This window comes from Rhinoderma darwinii, chromosome 6 (assembly GCF_050947455.1).
Source record: "Rhinoderma darwinii isolate aRhiDar2 chromosome 6, aRhiDar2.hap1, whole genome shotgun sequence".
Classification (NCBI taxonomy): domain Eukaryota; kingdom Metazoa; phylum Chordata; class Amphibia; order Anura; family Rhinodermatidae; genus Rhinoderma; species Rhinoderma darwinii.
Window position 1 is genome coordinate 112,846,576 of NC_134692.1, and position 22,480 is coordinate 112,869,055.

Here is a 22,480-nt window from a genome sequence, read left to right on the forward strand (position 1 = left end):
ATGTTGGGAAAATGCCAAAAGGGCTGTTATTTTCAGTAAAACCAAGACGGAGGATCTGTCTAATGCAATCTGCATGACGCGCCTCCCAGTGTCGGTAACAACATACTTGAGGGGTGCCGGCAGGATTGTCTGGTAGTTGTAGTGCTGCTGCTGCTGGCTCAGAATCTGGAGTTGGAGGAAGAGTTGCTGTTGTTGTAGTAGACGGGCGTAATTAGAATCCATCTCAGGTTCCAGCTTCTCCCCTTTCTGGTCTGGAGGAATGTACTGGTGATACTTCAGCTTTTTCACCCTTGGTTTGGGATCCTTTGACTTCTTACTGCGTGGTTTGTCATTTGCATTCTTCGGTTGACTTTGCTGTTTGGAAAGCCATGTGACATGTTACACTTACGGATAAAGCAGCACATACAATAAAGCGCCACTACATTCTGCCGGACATTGGTACCACCATTTAACCAGAGAGATTACTAGATTGTTGTGTGATTTCATGAAGGAATTAGTGACTGGTGGCCAATTCTTTAATATCCACTATTGATCGGATGAGTCTAGAATAGTTCGGTTGTAATAAATGCAGGCAGACATTCAGTTAACCAATCGTATAACTAAGAGCTCATACACAAAACAATGCCATGTGCACGGACCGCTTTTGGGTCTTTGTTACGGGCCCATAGGCACTCCCTATGTTGGTTTATGGTCCCTCCATTGAGTTCTAGGGGAGAACTTATTTTTCTTATGGATATGCGCAGAATCCGTAAGATTAAAACTCTGCGTGTCTGTATAAAATCTATGGACCCATAGCAAGCTATGGCTGTCGTACTTGGGGATTCGTGTAATAGGGATCCCAAGTACAACCATGTCCATGAGGCCTTAGGCTGGATTTTAATATAATATTTGTATTTTTTTTACATACATTTCTGCCATGGAACCCTATAGGAATGTTATAAAATACATTTGTATAATTTTATTATATCTGTCTATATATGATATCTATATGTTTTATGGCGCATAACCAGATATATGTCAGCTGTATGACGCAGATGGAAGAACTCAGCTTTCCCTTATTGTTAACATTTGTTTTGGAACAATTAAAATGCAATCCGGAGGATCTTTATAGGTGGAACTAGGTTTTCATTATACATATATTTCTGCAGGTCGGCGTCAGAAACCTCCCATAATAATATTAAAGGGTAACTAAACGTTCAACAAACTTCTGACATGTCGGAAGTTTTGATCGCTGGGGGTCTGAGCACTGAGACCCCCACTGATCGCTAAAATGAAGCGGCAGAAGCGCTCATGTGAGTGCTGAGCCGCTTAGTTTCTGTTCGGCCTTTCTCGGAAAAGCCGATGTAGCGGTGTACTGGCTCATAGACTTTCTATAGGGTCCGTACACCAACTACTCGGCTTTCTGAGAAAAGCTGAACAGAAACGAAGCGGCTCAGCACTCATACGAGCGCTTCTGCCGCTTTGTTTTAGCGATCGGTGGGGGTCTCAGTGCTTAGACCCCCAGCGATCAAAACTTCTGACATGTTTAGTTACCCTTTAATATGATACAGATTAGATACACCCTGCCACTATCATTCAACATTGCCAAACTTCAGAGAAGCTCCACACGGCATCTGATATTCAATACTTTTATAGAGAACAAGATAGAGCAAATCTTTGACATTTTCATGTTAGTCACTGCTCTATACCTATAGAAATATTGTTACTTCCTGTGAGACAAAAAGCTGCTGGCATTTCTATTCTCTTCATCCAAGGCTATAATATATTGGAGTTGGAGAAAGACGCAACACAGACTGAATACAACCTTCATCCACTAAGCCACAAACAATGGGCATTAGTCTTTTCATATGTGTGGGAGAAGAACCCCATGAAGGACGGCAGTGACGCCAACCTACATTTACTTGTCATATTTAACAATAGCAATGACATAACCGCCTTGCTCTCAGCGTAGTGCCATGGCAACGTGTTCTGCACTTCTCGGTTGTATATATGAACATGTCATATCTCATGAAAACAAATGAACAGTATCACCTAAAGCTGGGAAATGGTCAAGGTAGAATCGAAGCTTTTAAAGATAACAAACGCTTAAAAGGCTATTCCCATCATAAACATTGTGCTGCTTGCATACATTTTTCCGTAACTCCTAACTATGGGGTAAGCGGGTCCTGTAATTCAGCAAATGGGGGTCAGAGGACCAGTTTTCACAACAGGTGTATGTATACGCACCTATTAGGCGTTTATAGTATATCCTGTGGATATGACACGTCAGTAGTTTTGATCAGTGCATGTCGGTGCACGGAGACCTTTACCTATCGCTAAAACGAAGCGGCAGAGGTTCTCCAGTGAGCGCTGTGCTGCTTTGTTTCAGAGTAAAGCCGAGCAAGTAATGTACGGGCTCATAGTCTTTCTATTGAGTTCATACACTACTTGCTCGGCTATTCAAGAAAATTTGATCAGAAACTAAAGCAGCACCTCACCGGAGCGCTTCTGCCACTTTGTTTTAGCGATCAGTGGGGGTCTCAGTGCTCAGCCCCCAACCAATCAAAACGTCTGACATGTCACTATAACATATCAAAAGTTTTCTGAAAGTTTAGTTACCCTTTAAGATGGGAATACCTTTTAAGGGGACACTAAACCTAAAAAAGTTAATCTGAGAACATACTGTAACTCCAGAAAATGCATAATTGGTTTTTTTTTTTTGCAAGACTTACTGCAAACAGCTAAAACAGCCCTGCAGTAATCTTACAGGGAAATAGGAAACCATCTCATCCTGGTTCTCCCCATCTTCAGATGGGGACAGTTTTCAGTGCATTAGGGAAAGCCTTCTGCTGCAGCAAGCTGCTTCCATGCCACCAAATATCAGGCACTGCTGCTGGAGGGGTAGAGAGGGAGGCGAGACAAAGAAAAGTCAGCCACTTCCCAATATGTTTCCGGTGGAGAGGGGGAAGCGTTATGACCCTGCATAGGTTCATCCCTGTCCACAGTATTATAAAACAGGGATTGAGGAACCTACTTGCCGGTTAAGTTGTTCTTCTCTGCTAGGGATTGCCCCATTATCTTCTATGTACATATTGGTGGTCTTATCATGCCCCAGATCTATTATGTTGCCTGGTCCCATATTCTGATTAATATGTATTTCCCGTACCTTAACCAGTGTTGGCCCAGGTTTCAAGATCATACTGGGTGCAGGGCATCGTGTAGCTGGTTCAGGAGCAGGAACAGGCTTGAAAAACTCTGGCAGAGGTGAAGTTACTGCTTGGCACTGCAAGGAAAAATTTTAATGGTCAATCTGATGTCCACCACGTAGTAGACAACTTTACCAAGTTTTCATTTTGAAATACTGCTCTTCTAGGTTCCTCATTTGGCTAAAGAATAAACATCTAGTAAAATGTAATGAGCATATGGTTGACTACATATGGTTGACTACATACGGTTGACTACATACGGTTGACTACATACGGTTGACTACATACGGTTGACTACATAAGGTTGTGAAGCATTTACATATACACGAGTCATGTTTTTCCCAATGCAACACATAAAAACTCTTGGTGACACGGCTGACAATCGTATTGGCGGTCCAGATATGTAACGTCTCCTTTAAACCAAACTGCAGCCTTGTAAATACAGAGTGGACATTTGTTATATGCAATTATTACTAATTGTTCCTGTTTTTTCTCAGTTTTTATATTGCATAAGGAAAGCTAAAAACATGACGAAGACAAGACACAGATGAAAAGCACATGCAAGATATTTTCTCTGCAAGATCTTTTTACTTTATTATTATGCAAGTGCCACATGATTTGCATTATGTTCTAAAGTTGCTCATCATTAAAGGGAAGGTGTCACGAAATTATTTTTTTTATATAATATTGCTTTTAGTATGATATTAAAATACATTTTATTTATTTGTGTTCTTGTTGTACTTTTTACTTTTTTCTTACTTTTACTTCTCTATGGGGCCTGCCATTTTTTTTTTTCATCTCTGTATGTGTCGATTAACGACACATACAGAGATGTAATACGGCACATACATCCCCATAGACCAAAACGAAGCTCGTTAGCAGAACGAAATCCGGCGCCATTTTCATGTGGACCAGAAGCTGCTGCCGGACAGTCAGATGACGACTTCCGGCCGCGGCATCCGGCCATATGTTCAAGGAAGCGAAGACGCAAGGAATAGGAGCGGAGGCGGCAGGAGCAGGTAAGTTATGTCTGTGTATGTTCGTGTTTTAGTGTGTGATTACTACTGTATCTAATCCTCCTACACTGTGCAGTCACTCAGAAAATGGCAGCACACAGTGTAGGAGGTTTGAAGATTCAACCCCCTCCTTCTCCTGGCACCAGCCAGAATAAGGGAGGGGGGATTGTGTGAGGACACTAGAGCGAGTCTGTCTACCCCAAATTTGCAGCATAAAGCAATGAGGTTGGTTTACCACATTGCCAATGCTGCAATTTTGGGAATTGTTCCCTCTAGTGACCAGCACATGGAAATTTTATAAATTCGAATCTAATTTATAATATTTCCTGACTTCTGAAAATATTAAAAAAATTAAAGCAATGTGTAATCACTTAAATAATAATTGTTTAACAAAAAAAAAAAAAATTCTAGCGACACATTCCCTTTAAGGCTACGTTCACACCTGCACTGGAGCCTCCATCACAGAGTCCGACTAATTGGACTGTAAAAATAGCGCTGCATGCAACACAATTTTTCCTATCAAAATGACAATCACCTCGGCAAAACCCAACGCACCCCCTTGTATATCACTATGGTCTGTCTGGCACCGTTGGTATTATTCATGCGACGGATCTGGCACCGTTTCATCGATTCCGTTATAAATGGAACTTACGATGCAAATGTGAACAGAGGCATAGCAGCAATTCATTATAAAAAATAAAAAAGCTTCTGCAATGTCTTTTAGTTAGTCTTCTGCACGTCTCCTTTTAAAATGTTATTTAGACATTCTTAATTCTATCAGTTCATGGGGGAGAATCAATATGACTGCCATTACAGGGAGCTCTCCTAGACCGGAGAATGGCATATCTATCTAGACTTACAGCAGATGGAACATGTAGAACTTGCGTAACTAGACATATTTGCCATTTAGGACTCTAAGAAAGCTGGATGACAACTCCTATTTAATGTAACACCAGGAAGAACTGCTACCCTGTATTATATGCCTATAGGACTATGAGGCGGTGCAAGACTCAGATTCACAAGCCACCATAGACCTCCAAATACTTCAGGTCCTGCACTAGGAATATAACAGAGTGGTTCCCCTGATGTATATACTTTTTATTTATAGGGAAAATGTTTATCATTCTATCTTTAATTATAATATTGCAGAATCATTACATTAAAAAAAAATCATACGAGACATGAATATACCAAAATAATATTGAAAAAAATAAAACCTATACAAACAAGAAGAGAAAACCGGAAATAAACACACGAACAAGAATAAACTGGGCACGACAAGTTGCGTAGAGCCGTTAATTAACCCCAAATCTTTGTATGTTTCTGCAGTAATCCTGGTTACATTACAAAGGACTGTGTCTGGGGGCTGTCAGCGCAGAGTTTAGAGCATGAAAGATATCCCTTGGAAGCACTAGGGGGTCTGAATTCTGTAGGGACCAGCTCTCCTGCTGGACTGGCTCAGGGCCACTTTCTTTGTGGAAGGAAAGTTTTAATCTCTGCCAGACGTTGCAGAACTAAAGGGAGGTCCCGCCCGGCACGTGTGCTGCGGTGAGCTACATCCCTACGTATTCATTTTTCAACCGACACAGGGAGCAGCCCGAAATATATCCTGCCTATTTCCACAGTAGAAAAGTCGCTTAGAGTTAAGCGTGCGTAATTCCCTGTGCCAGTGTGACCTCCAATATTCTAAACATACCTTTTCTTAAACTGCTCACAAAATAAAAAGCTTAGAAAAGGAGCGATTGCCGGTGTCATACAACAAGCAGATCAGGACCGGTCTACACCCTCTACATATAAACATATGCAATGATGAACCTTTAGACCCTTTCTGTCTTTTTGATGGTGATCTAAAGGCCCTTTTACACCGGCCGATGAAACGAGAGCGGCGCTCGCTTGCTCCTGTCACACGGAGCTATGGATAGGGACGAGCGGCCGCTACGCAGATCGCTGGTCCCCATACATTATCATCCTGTCGGCACCGTGTCTCCCTGTTTACACAGGGAGATGTGCTGCTGACAACGATAATAATTAACTTTTTTAAAAAGATACGACCAGCAGATGATCCAGCGTTTGCTCGTTCATCTGCTGATCGTTCCCGTTTACACAGGGCAATTATCGGCAACAAGCATTATATTAACGCTTGTCTGCCCGATAATCGTCCTGTGTAAAACCCCCTTAAATCGCTCTCAAAACCCTTAATAAATTATGTGCTGCTGCAGTACACACACCTGTATACAATATATACAGTATTAGATTGTAAACCGTCTGTTCCAGTTTATAGCTAAGGGCCTGTTCACATCAGCGTTGGTCTTCCGTTCAGGGGTTCCGTTGGAAGTTTTTGTGACGGAATCATTGATTCAGTCGAAAAAACGGAAACCTGCTGGAAGGGTGACAAATGGAAACCATTAGCAATGATTCCGTCACCATTAATGGTGATGCAAACGGAAGCTACGGTTTCCGTTTGACTTTCCGTTGCGGGGTTCGACGGAAACCTCTGATGGAACCCCTCAACGGAAAGCCAACGCTGATGTGAACAGGCCCTTATAATGCCATTTTAGCAGAAATGCAATAATGTTATTTATAGTTACCGCAACTACATTTTATTTCAATGGTTTCCTATGTGGTAATTTCCTTTCTAATTTCCATTCCAGTCTTCTATATACCAAGTACAGTATAAAAACTAAAAACAAAAACATTATAGCTGCCCATTTTCACAAATCCTGTTCATCAGGATGAATCAGGAGTTGGAATTCTTGTAAACCGAACATTGCACGATAAATATTTCCAGTGCTAAGAAAATAGGCCTGAGAGAAAGCATGGAAGTGGAGAAGGGAAATCTGGCCACCAATGTCCTTGCTCCATTTCCTCTTCCCAGCTCAGTGCCAATTTGGATTGGCAATGTGCGAACAGAAGAGTAGGGAAAAGCAGCTCGGCAGCAGTCGCTCCCACCAATTCTCCATCTACCTTATTAAAGAGAATATCGAATAGCCTCCAACTATCCAAGATCACCGGTCCATACACATCACTAATCTATATCTGACCATGTAGCGTTCAAATCCCAGGGCTTATTGTTGCCCAATGTTCACCACTGTGTTGACTGCGTACTGAGAACGGCACACCTCCTCACCGCTTCTAGACTGAAAGGTCCGTATACCGGGGTCCTCTAAGGGGGCGTTAATTTCCTCACTGGTGTGTTCTGCCTGTCTTCCGCTTAAAAACATCAGTACATTGGCGCTAAATGAATACATTTCATCCATTGAAACATATTTTTTTTTATAAGAAGAGGCTTCGTTTTGTACAGACAACGCTTCACGCCTGAATCTCCGCCAATATTTCAAGTCTATTCATTTATAATCGGCAAATTGGTTGTGTGTGAATGTGAGGTCCGGGCAATTTTGAGTGAGGTAAAAGACCGCAGTGAATTGTGCTTGACTCAAATGAGAGTTTATTTTCTTAGAGATTGCAGGGGAGACATTCCTCATGACTGACATCTAGACAGAACACATAATGCAGCTAATTAATCCCTTGGAGAACATTATAATTTATTAATTCTAAAGACAAGAAAACACGGAGGGCCGCTGAAGGCTCCCATGCTGAATGTCTTATCCACAAATGATGCCGTGTGTTTATTGTTCTAATTAAACAGTGATCGGAGCCATTACCATGACTCAATATTACTGGCAGACGACTGTTTCACAGGGCACGCTAAGCGTTCAGACCATCACTCCATCCCGAAACGTTAGGATAATACAGAATCTTCGTTTGGTAATGCAGCACCCATCGTTCTCAGAAACCATTAGGACATCATTTTTTTTATTGTTGCTTATAAAGTGGCAGCATATTCCGCAGCGCTGTACAGAGATCGGCATCGCTCACATCAGTCCCTGTCTAAAATTAGGCTCACAATTTAGTTTTCCAGATCTCAAACATATACACACTAGGGCCAATTTTATAAGAAACCTATCAACCTACGAGTATGTTTTTGGATTGTGGGGGGGGGGGGGAAACTTGAGTACGCAGAGAAAACCCACGCTAACATGGGGAGAACATAAAGTCCATGCAGTCATGAAGAATTTCCTATTTTTCAGGTCTCTGAATTAAAGTAAAGCTATTCATCTGCTATAGTTCAAAACCTCAAATATAATGGGCTTGGATTCCAAGTTCAGATTGGGAGGCTGGCTTAACCCCAAGAGATTAAAAACATTTTTATTTTTTTTCTCTTTCCACTACAGTGGTCATAACTTTCTTTTTTTTATTCGATATAGCTGTATAAGGCTTTGTTTTTTACGTGACAAGTTGTTCTTTATTTAGGGGACTTTTTTTTCATATGAATCAGCGTTTAATTTATATCAATTTTTATATTGGCAAAAACGCAAGAAAAAAAAAAAAGAAAATCCACCGCACACAGTATTTATTCTTTTTTATTTACGCAATACACCGATAAATGATGTTATGAATTTATTGTACAGGTTGTCACGATTGCGAGATACCAAAATATGTTTATATTATTTTATGTCTTGGCACTGAACTTTAATAATGTGAAATCATTTTTTTTTTTTTTTTTATGACCTTTATATAAATGTATTTTTTTTTTTCCAATTATATATTGGGATTTTATTTTTTTTTTAACTATAATGTACTGGCATATAGTTAAAATATAATGATAGTACATTATAGTTAAATAAATAAAAATGTACTGCCCTAACAACAGGAAATATGGTTAGACAGCCCTGGGGTCCTTCAATGGACCATGGGCTGACTGCCCACACAAGGTGAGGGTCTAGATTGCCTCACAGGAAGTGATGCGATCAAAGGGAGGACCCTTCTGTGTGTCTGCCTTTATATGCCACAATCATTGGTGATCACGGCATATAAATGGCTAAAAGAGGGAGATCAGAGGTTTCACATCAGAGGGTATGTTACAGCTGTTGCCCCTCTTCTGACTGCACGGGCGCAGTAATAGTGCCCGCTTGATCCGCATGATCAGTATGCCCATTATGGTGAGGCTACTGCCTGCCGCTCATGAGAAGCTTACTCGTCATGAATCAGGGAACAGGTAAAGCTGGCCCTAAAGATTAAATACATGTTGGCAGATAAAGATTTCGGTGTGATCGGTTGATAATTTCATGTGCATAAAGAAAGCTGGAGTGTACTGCAATGGCTGATTATCCTCCTCTCCCCATAGCAATAAACAAGTACACTCGGCCCGTATGAATGTTCATGTTTATGGGGTAGATAGCGATCAGCTGAACAAGAATTTGTCTGACAGTTTTCTTATGTGTATGACCAGCCTTAGAGTCTTAGAATCTTTATTCAGAACTACAGAATATGTTGGTACTATATAAGCAACAGTAAATAAAAGAGGTAGATTTCTGCGCACTTTTGACAAACAGTATACGCTCTCTAATAAGAAGTATTACAACCTGTTGTAAATATCAGTGTGATGACCCAACTACCCAGTTTCTTATACAAAAGACAAGACTTAGGGAGCTTGGGGGAACGGGCAGACGGCGTCCTGCTCATCTCCATGGCTTCTGTATCCAGAACGGTCGCTGGCGCTGAAGAACGTAATGTGATCCTATAGCGTTGGCGGCCGTTCTGTATACGGGAGCCATGGAGACGTGCAGGACGCTGTGTCTCCTACTGCAGTTATGAGCCGCCAGCAGGACGGACTATACAGACTGTGCTATAGTTAAAGAGGCTCTGTCACCAGATTTTCAAACCCCTATCTCCTATTGCAGCAGATCGGCGCTGCAATGTAGATAACAGTAACGTTTTGTTTGTTTTTTTTTAAAACGAGCATTTTTGGCCAAGTTATGACCATTTTTATATTTATGCAAATGAGCCTTTCTTATGTCCAACTGGGCGTGTTTAAAGTTATGTCCAACTGGGCGTGTATTGTGTGTGTACATCTGGGCGTGTCCTCGCTCATCCGACGCGATGAAGTTCCTGTGGGAGGAAGTGAGTGACGTCACAGCGTGATCTCGCGAGGACACGCTGAGTGTCTGTGCACTGCCAGAAGCTGGGTGGTAACGAAGAGAAGTGGATGATGCTGATTCGTCAGCATCATACACTTCCATTCACAACGCCCAGCTAGTAAAACAAGTAAAAACGCCCAGATGTAACGAACACAATACACGCCCAGTTGGACATAAGAAAGGTTAATTTGCATAAATATAAAAATGGTCATAACTTGGCTAAAAATGCTTGTTTTTTAAATAAAACAAAAACGTTACCGTTAGCTACATTGCAGCGCCGATCTGCTGCAATAGGAGATAGGGGTTTGAAAATCTGGTGACAGAGCCTCTTTAACAGCAAAATCGCTAATACAAGTTTTCGAAAAACAATTATTGTGCACACTCCTGCTCTGTAGTCGTTTTTCTAAATAATGTCAATATAATTGAAGGTACACGTTAAATAAAAATAACAAAAAACTCTATTAAAGGACGGGTGTCGCGAAAATTATTTTTTTTATATCAATTTGCTTTTAGTGTTTTATTAAAAGACATTTTATTTATTTGTGTGTTTGTGTTTTACTTTTTTTTTTTTTTCTAACTTTTACTTCTCTATGGGGGCTGCCATTTTTTTTTCATCTCTGTATGTGTCGATTAACGACACATACAGAGATGGAATACGGCACATACAACCCCATAGAGAATGCGAACGGGAGCCATTCCATTCACTATGGTGTACGCCGTCTGTGTGGGAACGTCGCATGCACACAGTTCAAATGGAAGGTCTTTGGCCGAGCGACATCCGGCGCCATTTTCTTGTGGACCGGAAGCCGCGACCGGACAGTAAGAGTCCCTTTTACTTTTATACAAAATCTTCTGATTAGTTTAGCAGGACTCAAGGGAGACTCTGACAATTTTCCGTTCCTATTATTAGCTGAAGGATATAAAAGAGTTTTTGCAGATTCCTTATACAAAAATAACTGACATAAGCTTTACAATACATTTTCGCACGTGTTCACATAATTGCACGGTGACATAAGCATACACATATACGAATGTATAACCTTTCCTATCTAAAGGTCCTTTTACACTGGCCAATTATCGGGCAAACGAGCATTCACAGAACGCTCGTTCCCCATAATTGCCCTGTGTAAACAGGGCATCAATCAGCCGATGGCATCATTTTAAATAACGAAACTATTATCGTTGTCGGCAGCACATGCCCCTGTGTAAACAGGGAGATGCGCTGCCGACACGATAAAAATATATGGGAACGAGCGATCGTCCCCATACTATCTCATTGTGAAATGAGCAAACGAGCACCGATCAACAAGCGGTCTCATCGATACGCAATCGTTTACACAGTCCATGTCAGGCCGTGTAATACCATCCTAAGGCTTCGTTCACATCTGCGTCGGGACTCTGTTCATGGGTTCCGTCTGAGCTTTCCGTCAGGGGAACCCATGAACAGAATCCAAACTGAAACCGTAGGTTTCCTTTTGCATCACCATTAATTTGAATGGTGACAGATACGGTGCAAATGGTTTCCGTTTGTCACCGTTGTGTAAGGGTTCCGTCGATTTGACGGAATCAATACTGTAGTCAACTGTGCTATTCATTCCGTCAATTTGACGGAACCTTACACAATGGGGACAAACGGAAACCATTTGCACCGTATCGGTCACCATTGATATCAACGGTGATGCAAACAGAAACCTATGGTTCCTGTTTGTTTCAGTTTGGATTCCGTTCATGGGTTCCTCAGACGGAACCCATGAACCCAAGTCCCGACACAGATGTGAACGAAGCCTTAGGATGGTATTACCCATGATTTCCGTTTATGGGTTCCCCTGACTGAAAGCTCAGACGGAACCCACGAATGGAGTCCTGACGCAGATGTGAACGAAGCCCAAGGGCTCATTCAGACGAGCGTAAATCTCGTCCGTGTGCGGTGCGTGAAAATCACGCACAGCACACGGACCTATTGATTTCAATGGGGCCATTCACACTTGCTGGAGTTTTCACACAGCGTGGGTTCGTTGCATGAAACTCACTGCATGTCCTATATTGGTGCATTTTTCACGCACCTATGCGCTCATTGAAGTCAATGGGTGTGTGAAAATCACGCACAGCACATGGATGCACATACGTGTGCTGTGCATAATTTATGCATCAATTCCATTGAAAAATAAAAAAAAGAAGTGCTTTGCGAGTGCGTGAAAAACACATGCCACTCGCAAAGCACAGACAACGTAATAACGCAACACACACGGACCAGATTTACGTGCGTATTTCACGCGCGTGAATCTGATACGCTTGTGTGAATGAAGCCTTAGTGTGACATTCAGGCTGTGTCCCCTCAAGATAGGGGATTCCGTGTACTAGTCATAAACCACTTACTACACAGATCTAGTGAGAGGGACAACAGGATGACAATGAGCAGACAATCAAAGCAGCAATTATGATGTCTGGATTTCTTAAGGCAATAAAAAAGGCTCAAACTTTCCAAGGAAAAATCAAGGTCAATTGTTTATGAAGTTCTGAATGGTAAGCTTCCTCTTTCAATCAATGCTCCGTGCTGGAGCTCTTTGTGCATCCTTATAAGTATTGGTATTCGGTTGTGTATACTTATTAATGTGCCTGGAGTTCTTCTTGCACTCTGTCTCTATAATATCGGAACATTAACAGCGATGCACTTATATCACTCTAGCTGGAAACCTCGAAGCATCTGCAAGCTGAGCGTCGGCCTCAAGTTGACAGGAGAATCTGTTTTTTGTAATTCCAGTTTATTTGAGCTGTAGCACATTTAGGATAAATATATTACAGCTGATGCTGGAGTATTCAGTAATGCACACGTCAGCGGTGTCCCTTGCAGCTCTGCTAAGCTTGCTGAAATTGCTCAATAGTTTTTTATTTGTGTAGAAGCTTTCGTTTCGGTCAAATAAATCTGTGGCTTAACCACGAACATTTCTTCCAGACCAAGGAGAAGTGTAAAAAGTTAAAGAGGCTCTGTCACCACATTATAAGTGCCCTAGCTCCTACATAAGGAGATGGGCGCTATAATGTAGGTGACAGAAGTGCTTTTTATTTAGAAAAACTATCTATTTTCACCACTTTAGCGATTTTAGCTTTATGCTAATGATTGACCAAGTGGGCGTTGTACAGGGGAGTGTATGACGCTGACCAATCAGCGTCATGCACTCCTCTCCATTCATTTAGGCAGCGCATAGGGATCCTGTTAGATCTCTATGTGCTGTCTTATACTAACACATTAACGATACTGAAGTGTTTAGACAGTGAATAGACATTCCACGGGATGTCTATTCACAATCCCGGCACTTCGTTAATGGTTCTGTGGTAGTTACAGCAGAGCAAGCGTAATCTCGCGAGATCACGTTGTAAATGACAGGTTACATTGAGATTACGCTTGCTCTGCTGTAACTACTTTGTTTTACCTAACTATGGGGGCTGCCATTTTTTTTTTCATCTCTGTATGGGTCGATTAACGACACATACAGAGATGGAATACGGCACATACATCCCCATAGTGAATGCGAACGGGAGCCATTCCATTTACTATAGCGTACGCCGCCTGTGTGGGAACGGCGCATGTGCCGCTCCCACACAGTCCAAAAGGAAGGTCTTCGGCCGAGCGACAGCCGGCGCCATTTTCATGTGGACCGGAAGCCGCGGCCGGACAGTAAGATGACTACTTCCGGTTGTGGCTTCCATCCATGTGTTCAGAAGCAAGGACTAGGAGCGGAAGGAAGGAAGCGGAGGCAGTGGCGGGGGCAGGAGCAGGTAAGTTATGTTTGTGTTATACTGTGTGATTACACTGTATCTAATCCTCCTACACTGTGCATTCGCTCAAAAAATGGCGGATCACAGTGTAGGAGGTTTGGACATTCAACCCCCTCCTTTCTCCTGTCACTAGCCAGGATAAAGGAGGGGGGATTGTTTGAGGATGCTAGAGCGAGTGTGTCTTTTCCAATTTTGCAGCATAAAGCAATGAGGTTGCTTTACCACATGCCAATGCTGCAATTTTGGGAATTGCTCCCTCTAGTTACCAGCACATGGAAATGTTATAAATTAGAATCTAATTTATAATATTTCCTGACTTGTGAAAAATGTTAAAAAATTAGAACAATGTGTAATCATTTATATACTAACAGTTTAATAAAAAACACAAAAATATTTTTCTAGCGACACATTCCCTTTAATGTGTTCGTATAAGACAGCACATACTGATCTAAAAGGATCGCTATGTGCTGTGTAAATGAATGGAGAGAAGTTTATGACGCTGATTGATCACTGATTGGTCAGTGTCATACACTTCTCTGTACAACGCCCACTTGGTCTAAAGTAAAACACGCCCAGTTGTCCATTGAGGAACTCATTAGCATAAAGTTAAAATCGCTAATAAAGTGGTGAAAATAGATCGTTTTTTTAAATAAAAAGCACTGCTGTCATCTACATTATAGCGCCGATCTCCTTATGTAGGTGATAGGGCACTTATAATGTGGTGACAGAGTGTCTTTAAGTAAGATCCACACGATCCCAATGGAAACACCAGCTTTAATATACAGGACATGTAAAGTAACCATAAGGGCTAGCGTTAGGTTACTAGAAGATGCTGCCGATAAATAATACAGTCAGACCTTCCTTATATTCGCCATTTTATAAAAGTAAAATATGTTTTCAGGAAAATAAACAAGAAAACAGATGAAACGACTTGCAGCCAATAATTCACATACGCTGAACCTCCATTGACACGAATGTTCAGTGCAAACAAACGTGCAAGTTGTTTCTATGGAAAGGTGGGATTAGTGGCTGCCAGACTCCTATGGAGACGCTTATGTCAGAGCAAACAGAAGAACCAGACAGTAAATATCCACCCTTTCATGAACTTATTTTTTCCGGATTGCAGACTTCGAATGATGATTTGCAAGGCCCCATAGATGAGAGAATCTTGGCCCGTCTGTGAGCGAAGTGCAATGTCATAACCTGAAGCTGCTGGGCCGCAATGCAAAATCTGTAACAGGGCCTCTTAAAGGAACGCTCCAGGAAAACTGCCAGGCCTGAGGGGGCAAAACACAACTCAAAGAATACCAAAGATTAGTGCAGGGCCTGAGGGGGTGTTGTATAACAAAGTGTATCTGCTTTTCCTGGAGCGTTCCAGTCTAACATGGGGCAAAGGGACCTTTCATGCCCCCTAAGGCTCTAGGAGCAACTGCAATCCCTGCATCCTCTATAGTTACGCTCTTGGCCAGGTGTGAAGAATGGACACAATTCTTGACACCTGGCCTGACAAAGGGTGCGAAAAGCGCATTGAGGTCTCTCTTATTAGTTTTCCATCTTCCATTATGCCAGCAACAGGTAATTTACCTCCTCTTTTTTGCTATTGAGCATTGTTTTGGATATATATTGTTACCTCCCAAACAGAAACTTGGGCTTTTTGTATCTGGAATATACGGCGTTCTAGACACTTTTCCTCGTTATACTGGATCAAGTATACATCGTTGTTGCTGGTATTTTTTTGGCGGTCTCATTAGAGCCTATGGTTTTAATGTTTTATATTTTTGTAGGTAATTGTGGGAAGGGGGTGTCAATGTCCATGGACAAATAAAATATAATCTAAATAAAATATAATCTTTTGGACTATATGGGTCTAATTGTGTATTTGTTTTGAGACATATTTTGGTTTAGTTATTATTTAATTATGTCTTATATATATATAAATGCCTGAAGGTATTATAGGTTACAATTCTAGCTCTTCTTCGTTGAAAACACAGATGGCATGAAGTTTGTAAAGTCTGTTTGTGTGGTTGCATCTAAACTACCTACAATAACCAGAGAGAATCATCCAATAAAAACACAGTAACGGTCATTCTACATTCATCATACCCGAATATTAATGATGGATGTGGGAGAGGCTGACTCGCTAATCTTGATCTCTCCGGGAGAAGCTGCTGATCCTTGAGATTCTTGGCTTGCTGGCTGTTCTGGTGAAAAGGCATCACTGTCCTCATCAAATGAGAAAGCATCTGTGTTTTCAGGATAATCCGTCTGGCCAACTGCAATATGACAAAATATAATCACTTACCGATTCAGCACTAAAAAAGACAGAATACGGTCACTTACCGATCCAGCACTATCCGTAACATTACATGAAGCCCCCTAAAAAGCTAAATGCAGCCACCTGGTCAGACTATGTGTCTTAAAAAAGTATTGCAGTGATTGTGCAATTCTAGAAAAAAAGAAAAATATCCTGCAAAAATGCTGATCTAATCGATCAACTACATACAGAGGCTTTACCTTGATTACACTACATTTACGTGAAGCCTGAGATCTAGAGTCAAACCAGAGAGTGACATCCCACCTTCTTACTCGTCCCTTCATTTTAGCAGTTCTGTCTTTGATCGAGTTTCACTAATGAATTTTCTATTTTTGGCTAGTACAGACTTTCCTCCTCCCAATTATGCCATATGGCTTTATCCAAAAAGACACCATAATACATAGTATGCAAACCATGAATCTGATAATATATCTTTTCGGCAGCTCCCTGACACGTTCTGCAGATTCGTGGAGCTAAATCAGGTCTTCTCTTGCTACTTTCCAGATGCATAAGCGCTAGTCTGTGATGCGCAGTCACCAGATATGTTGGACACCCTCTAATAAAATGAAGCCATGTATGTCCAGGCTAATAACACCCACACACTCCATGTCTATCTGCCCTACAATAGATAAAAGTTTCCTTGAACAGAATCATGTATGGCCTGTATGAATACCCATCTTGATCACCATTACATAGTCATCCACTAGAGGTCAGACTACATTTAAATGCAGGTGAAGAAGGGGTTAATCGTACTCTCTAATGGTCTGATCGGGAGGACCTGACGGAGGTAACCAACCACTATCAACACGTTATCCTGCTTGGCAGCACAAAACTAATGTCTTCTTGTCCTGCCCAGGATTTGTTGGTTACTACGTGCCTTTAATAGCTTCCTTAACGCTGGAGTCGACGGGGAGGATGTTTTTTTCCACCAACTCCATTGGTCCAGGTCTTTGAGCAATCTTTTCATTGAGATCATCTGCCAGTCGTGCCCTCTTTAATTTCATCTGCGTGGCCTGCAGGGATGGCTCAGCATGTGTCTCTGCACACAGAGAAAAGTACATATGGTTATCTCTTTCACTGTGCATTAGTTTATTGGAAAACATTGTGTGAATTTTAAAGTCACTGAAACCATTGTGTGGACCACGGACAATTGCTAATTGTTTCACTATAAATGATTGACTTTACAACAAGCAGACGGTTCACCTTTGTGTACGCAGCTCCCGCCCTACAGGTTGACAGGAAGCGGTGCCGAACGCATTATATCGTTTAGTCCATTTTAAATATACAAGTTAGTTCTTCTCCAGGAAAAGGATAACTACAGCTAAGGGTCCTATTACGTGGCCCGATATGGGCCTTGTAAACGATCGCCGATCACCGAGACAGCTCGTTGATCGGCGCTCATTTGCTCCTTTCACAAGGAGCTATTATTAGTTATATATGGGGATGAGCGCTCGTTACTACGATCGTTCGTCCCCATATATTTCTATCATGGCAGCGCGTCTCCCTATTTACACAAGATGTGCGGCCGACAACGATAATATTTCTTGCAGCCGATGAACGAGCGTTTTCCAGTTCATCGGCTGATCCCTGCCCTGCTTACACAGGGCAATGATCAGGAACGAGCGTTCACATATATGCTTGTTTGCCTGATAATTCGCCCATGTAAAAGGGCTTTAAGGGTGGGTTAAGATAGGCAGATTTCTGCCCATAATGTGCGCCGATTGACGATATCACAAGTCGATCAGTACTTGTTAACAGTCCCTTTTACATGGGCTGATGCTATACCGTATGGGGATGAACGATCATTAATATGATCACTCAGTCCCCATCAGTTTGCATCATGCCAACACTGATCATTTTACAGGCTGCATAAAAGATGTGACCGGCTGACGAACAAGAAACTGCTCGTTTGTCATCTAATCGTTGCTCTATTTACACCGGCCAATAATTGGGAAAGAGCGTTCATACGAACACTCGTTTGGCCGATTATTGGCCTGTGTGATGGGGCTTTAAGTTATTATACACAATAGGCCTCCAGTATAAAAACTGTCACAGAAAACGTGACCTTTCTGCCCAAAGTATAAAATAAGCTCCCATGTTTCATGTTCCAGCAGAGGTCTAAAATAAAAGCTAAACTCTGATTGGCTTCCTCCGAGACAGGTTTTTATACATTCTGAAACATTATAAAGAATCAGAGGCCTAATTTTAAAGCGACTGTCACGAGTTTATTCATTCCCTATCCCCTAAATAATCTAATGGGCGCTTTGCTGTTGATAACTAATTTTAAAAGTTATGAGCATTATTCTAAATATGCTAATTTGGCTCAAATAGCAAAGTAGGAGGGGACTCTTTCTTTTCACTCTGGGCGGTGTAATGTTTTCTGTATGACGCTGTCCAATCAGCATACAGCTCCTCCCCCTTCCCTGGCCAGCATCATATAGTATATAGCCTCCATTCCTGACTGTGTTTTCAACTGGCAATATCTCTGGTTGTTTCACAGCTAGAACTGCGATCCTGGTGTCATATAAAAGATTAGAATCTCCTCTGTCATATGCCACCAGAACTGCAGTCCACAGCCGGAGATATGGCAGTTTAAAGTGATCCTCCTTCCCTCCAGCCTCAGTCTCTCACACTGTGTGAAGCAGCTTCATGCTGATAGGACAGCATCAGAGGCTGTGAGGAAGCTCCACCTCAGGAGAATCGCTGGTGCTGACGCCCATTTGCCAAGTATAGGCTCATTTACACATTAAGGGTATGTTCACACGCAAACTCAAAAAACGTCTCAAAATACGGAGCTGTTTTCAGGGGAAAACAGCTCCTGATTTTCAGAAGTTTTTTAAGCCACTCGCGATTTTCGCAGCATTTTTTACGGCCGTTTTTGGAGCTTTTTTCCATAGTCCGTAAATGAAAAACGTCTCCAAAAACGTCCCAAGCAGTGACCTGCACTTCTTTTACCGGCCTATTTTTTTACGCGTAAAAAAACGCCGCAAAAAACCCTCCGTCGGAGCACTGAAAAACGGCCAAAAAAATCTGAAGCGGAACGCCTCCAAACATCTGCCCATTCATTTCAATGGGAAAACGGCGTTCTCCTTCAGATTTTTCGACAGTTTTTCAGGTGTTTAAGGCCTGAAAAACAGCCGAAAATAGGCCGTGTGAACATACCCTTAGAAAAAAGCTCATAACTTTTAAAATGATAAACGTTTTGGGACACAATTTTCACTATAATTATCAGTGTGGCAGCGCCTATTAGATTAGCTAGGAGACTGGGCATTATAAACTAGCGACAGAGCCTATTTAAGCTCCTGGGCCACAATGCTAAATCTGGACAGGACCCCTTAACTATTACGTCTTATTAATCCTACTGGTCTACTTATATGGGGCAGAAGGACCTTTCGGCCCCCTCAATCTCCAGGGTCCGGGTGCGACCAAAGCCTCTGCACCGCACAATGTTACGCCCCTGGAGACCATCCATGAGATTCGAATATCAAGTAATAGGACTGTGGCTTAACTTGATCACATACAGCAGGCTGTAGCTGAGAGGTGACAATTTTTACGTTTGTTCTATCAGACACAAGTATTTATTTATATAGTGCCAATATATTCCCCAGCGCTGTACAGGGTTTGCCGTCACTCATTGTCCCAAATAGGGAATTTAAGATTTTGAACCCCATCTGTTTGTTTTTGGAGTGTGGGAGGAAATCCACGCAAACACGGGGAGAACTTTGTTTTTAGTCGGATTCTAACCCAGGACCCCAGTGCTGCAAGGCAAGTGTGCTAACCACCGAGCCATCGTGCTGCTCCCTCTCTGCAAATATAGTCTCCATAATCAACAACGTCTCGTGATACCTTTATTTCTAATGGGTGAGATTCGAATAGACCTCAGGGTGAATGCAGGAAGAAACATATGGTTATTGTTTCTGAGCATTTCATTAAGAAAATGCTTCCCAACATATTCCAGATGATGGGCTTCCACATTACAGATCGTGAATTTGCACTGTATTATAATACCTATTAGTTATGAAAGGTCATACGTTGTTCTAAATCAGGGACGGACAAATGGCAAAAGTCAAGAAACCAATGTGCCCGGCAATTTGCTGGTGGAGTCTAACATTTTGGGTTGTTTTGTATTGGGGCTTATGGATTTCTTATTGCAGGGCTACTAAAGAAAAATCACATTGCCTTTTAGAGTGATGTAAATGGCCCCTAACGCTAAATTATCCAACCCTGTATCTAACTACAAACTGTATCCAAACCCGGAGTCAGAGATGCGGTCTGACAAGGCGGAAAGTGTATGTGGGGAAGGCAATCACAACGAGGAATAGGCAGCTAAGAAACAGTGCTAGAAACATTCAGCATCATATAGGATTCCCCAAATGTCCTGTGAGGTCAGACGCCATCCAAGTACAATTTATGGAGTAAGATTTTGATTTTCCCAAATGGAATGATCTTTAAGGCTTCGTTCACAACTGCGTCAGGGCTCCGTTCTGACGTTCCGTCTGTGCTTTCCGTTAGAACGGAGCCCTGACTGGAAAAACGGAAACCATAGGTTTCCATTAGCATCACCATTGATTTCAATGGTGACGGATCCGGTGCAAATGTTTTTTGTTTGTCTCAGTTGTGCAAGCGTTCCGTCGTTTTGACAGAAGCAATACCCTTGTACAACTGAGACAAACGGAAACCATTTCCACCGGATCCGTCACCATTGAAATCAATGGTGATGCAAATGGAAACCTATGGTTTCCGTTTGTTCCAGTCAGGGCTCTGTTCTGACAGGAAGCTCCGACATGAACGGAGCCCTGATGCAGATGTGAACGAAGATAGGGGTACAATTATTTTTTTTACAGAACCTTACCATGAAAGTCTATTAATTGCTTAGCTTACAAGGGTCAGCAACCTTCGGCACTCTGTTGTGAAACTACAGTTCCCAGCATGCCCTGACAGTCAAATATTTTATTATTCTAGCCAAAGGCTGTTAGGGAATGCTGGGAATTGTAGTTTCAAAACAGCTGGCTTGCCAAAGGTTTCATAGTCTAGGCCAGTACCAGTGATATGCCAACTGCTCATACCCATTTTAATCACATTATCAAGATCTGTATAGAGCCAACCGCCTTTACCACCAATAAGGCTATTTCCATTCACGTTTCCCAACAATAACTGCGCCTTATTTTCACGCTTGCGGTGTGATAAATTTATACGACTCATCAGACCTGCTGATCCAGTCTGCAGCTGTTATGTCATTTTATGTCTCCTGACAATATAATCACCTGAGCCCGAGAAACGCCTGTGAGGTATAGTGTAAATAACACAATTAGCAAAAGTTGCTTGTTACAGTGGCACAGAATAGAAACACACAAGGATGATGAAATGCATGATTCCCTAAGCACAACTGATGTTTGGAGTCAATGGACAAGATCTGATTTTCTACAGATCCAACCATACCCCCCCTGAAAACAAAAATGTTAGGCCCCATTCTCTTGTAAAAGGAGATTTATTTAATACAACGTGAGCACTTCACCTTATTACTTAAAGAGGCTCTGTCACCAGATTATAAGTGGCCTATCCTTTACATAATGTGATCGGCGCTGTAATGTAGATTACAGCAGTTTTTTTTATTAAGAAGAACAATCAATTTTGACGGAGTTATGACCTATTTTAGATTTATGCTAATTAGTTTCTTAATAGACAACTGGGCGTGTTTTTACTTTTTGACCAAGTGGGCGTTGTGGAGAGAAGTGTATGACGCTGACCAATCAGTGACCAATCAGCGACATACAATTCTCTCTATTCATGTACTTAGACATCGTGATCTGTCACTTACTCACACATTAACATTACTGAAGTGCCTTGAGAGTGAATAGACATCACCTCCAGCCAGGACGCGATGTCTATTCACAATCCCGACACTTCGGTAACGTTTGTGTGGGACTTACAGCACAGCACGTCAAGATCACGTTGTGCTGTGACTTACAGAGTGATCTCGCAAGATCACGCTTGCTGTCATTAAGTCCCACACAAACGTTACCGAAGTGTTGGGATTGTGAATAGACATCGCTTCCTGGCTGGAGATGATGTCTATTCACTCTCAAGGCACCTCAGTAATGTTAATGTGTGAGTAAGTGACAGATCACGATGTCTGAGTACATGAATGGGGAGAAGTGTATGACGCTGATTGGTCAGCGTCATACACTTCTCTTCACAACGCCCACTTGG

The 22,480-nt window shown here is 41.9% G+C and overlaps 1 protein-coding gene across 4 annotated transcripts in view; it reads right to left on the bottom strand.

The window, feature by feature from the left end:
- The window catches only part of MRTFB (myocardin related transcription factor B), a 326,233-nt gene that overhangs the window by 27,219 nt on the left and 276,534 nt on the right, over positions 1–22,480 (bottom strand). For all 4 annotated transcript variants that reach the window (XM_075830127.1, XM_075830126.1, XM_075830129.1 and 1 more), the window contains 4 exons: positions 17,148–17,309; positions 16,060–16,229; positions 3,146–3,262; positions 107–354 (listed from right to left, as the gene is read on the bottom strand). In XM_075830127.1, coding sequence (XP_075686242.1) covers positions 107–354; positions 3,146–3,262; positions 16,060–16,229; positions 17,148–17,309 — 697 coding nt within the window. The remainder of the gene's footprint in view (positions 1–106; positions 355–3,145; positions 3,263–16,059; positions 16,230–17,147; positions 17,310–22,480) is intronic.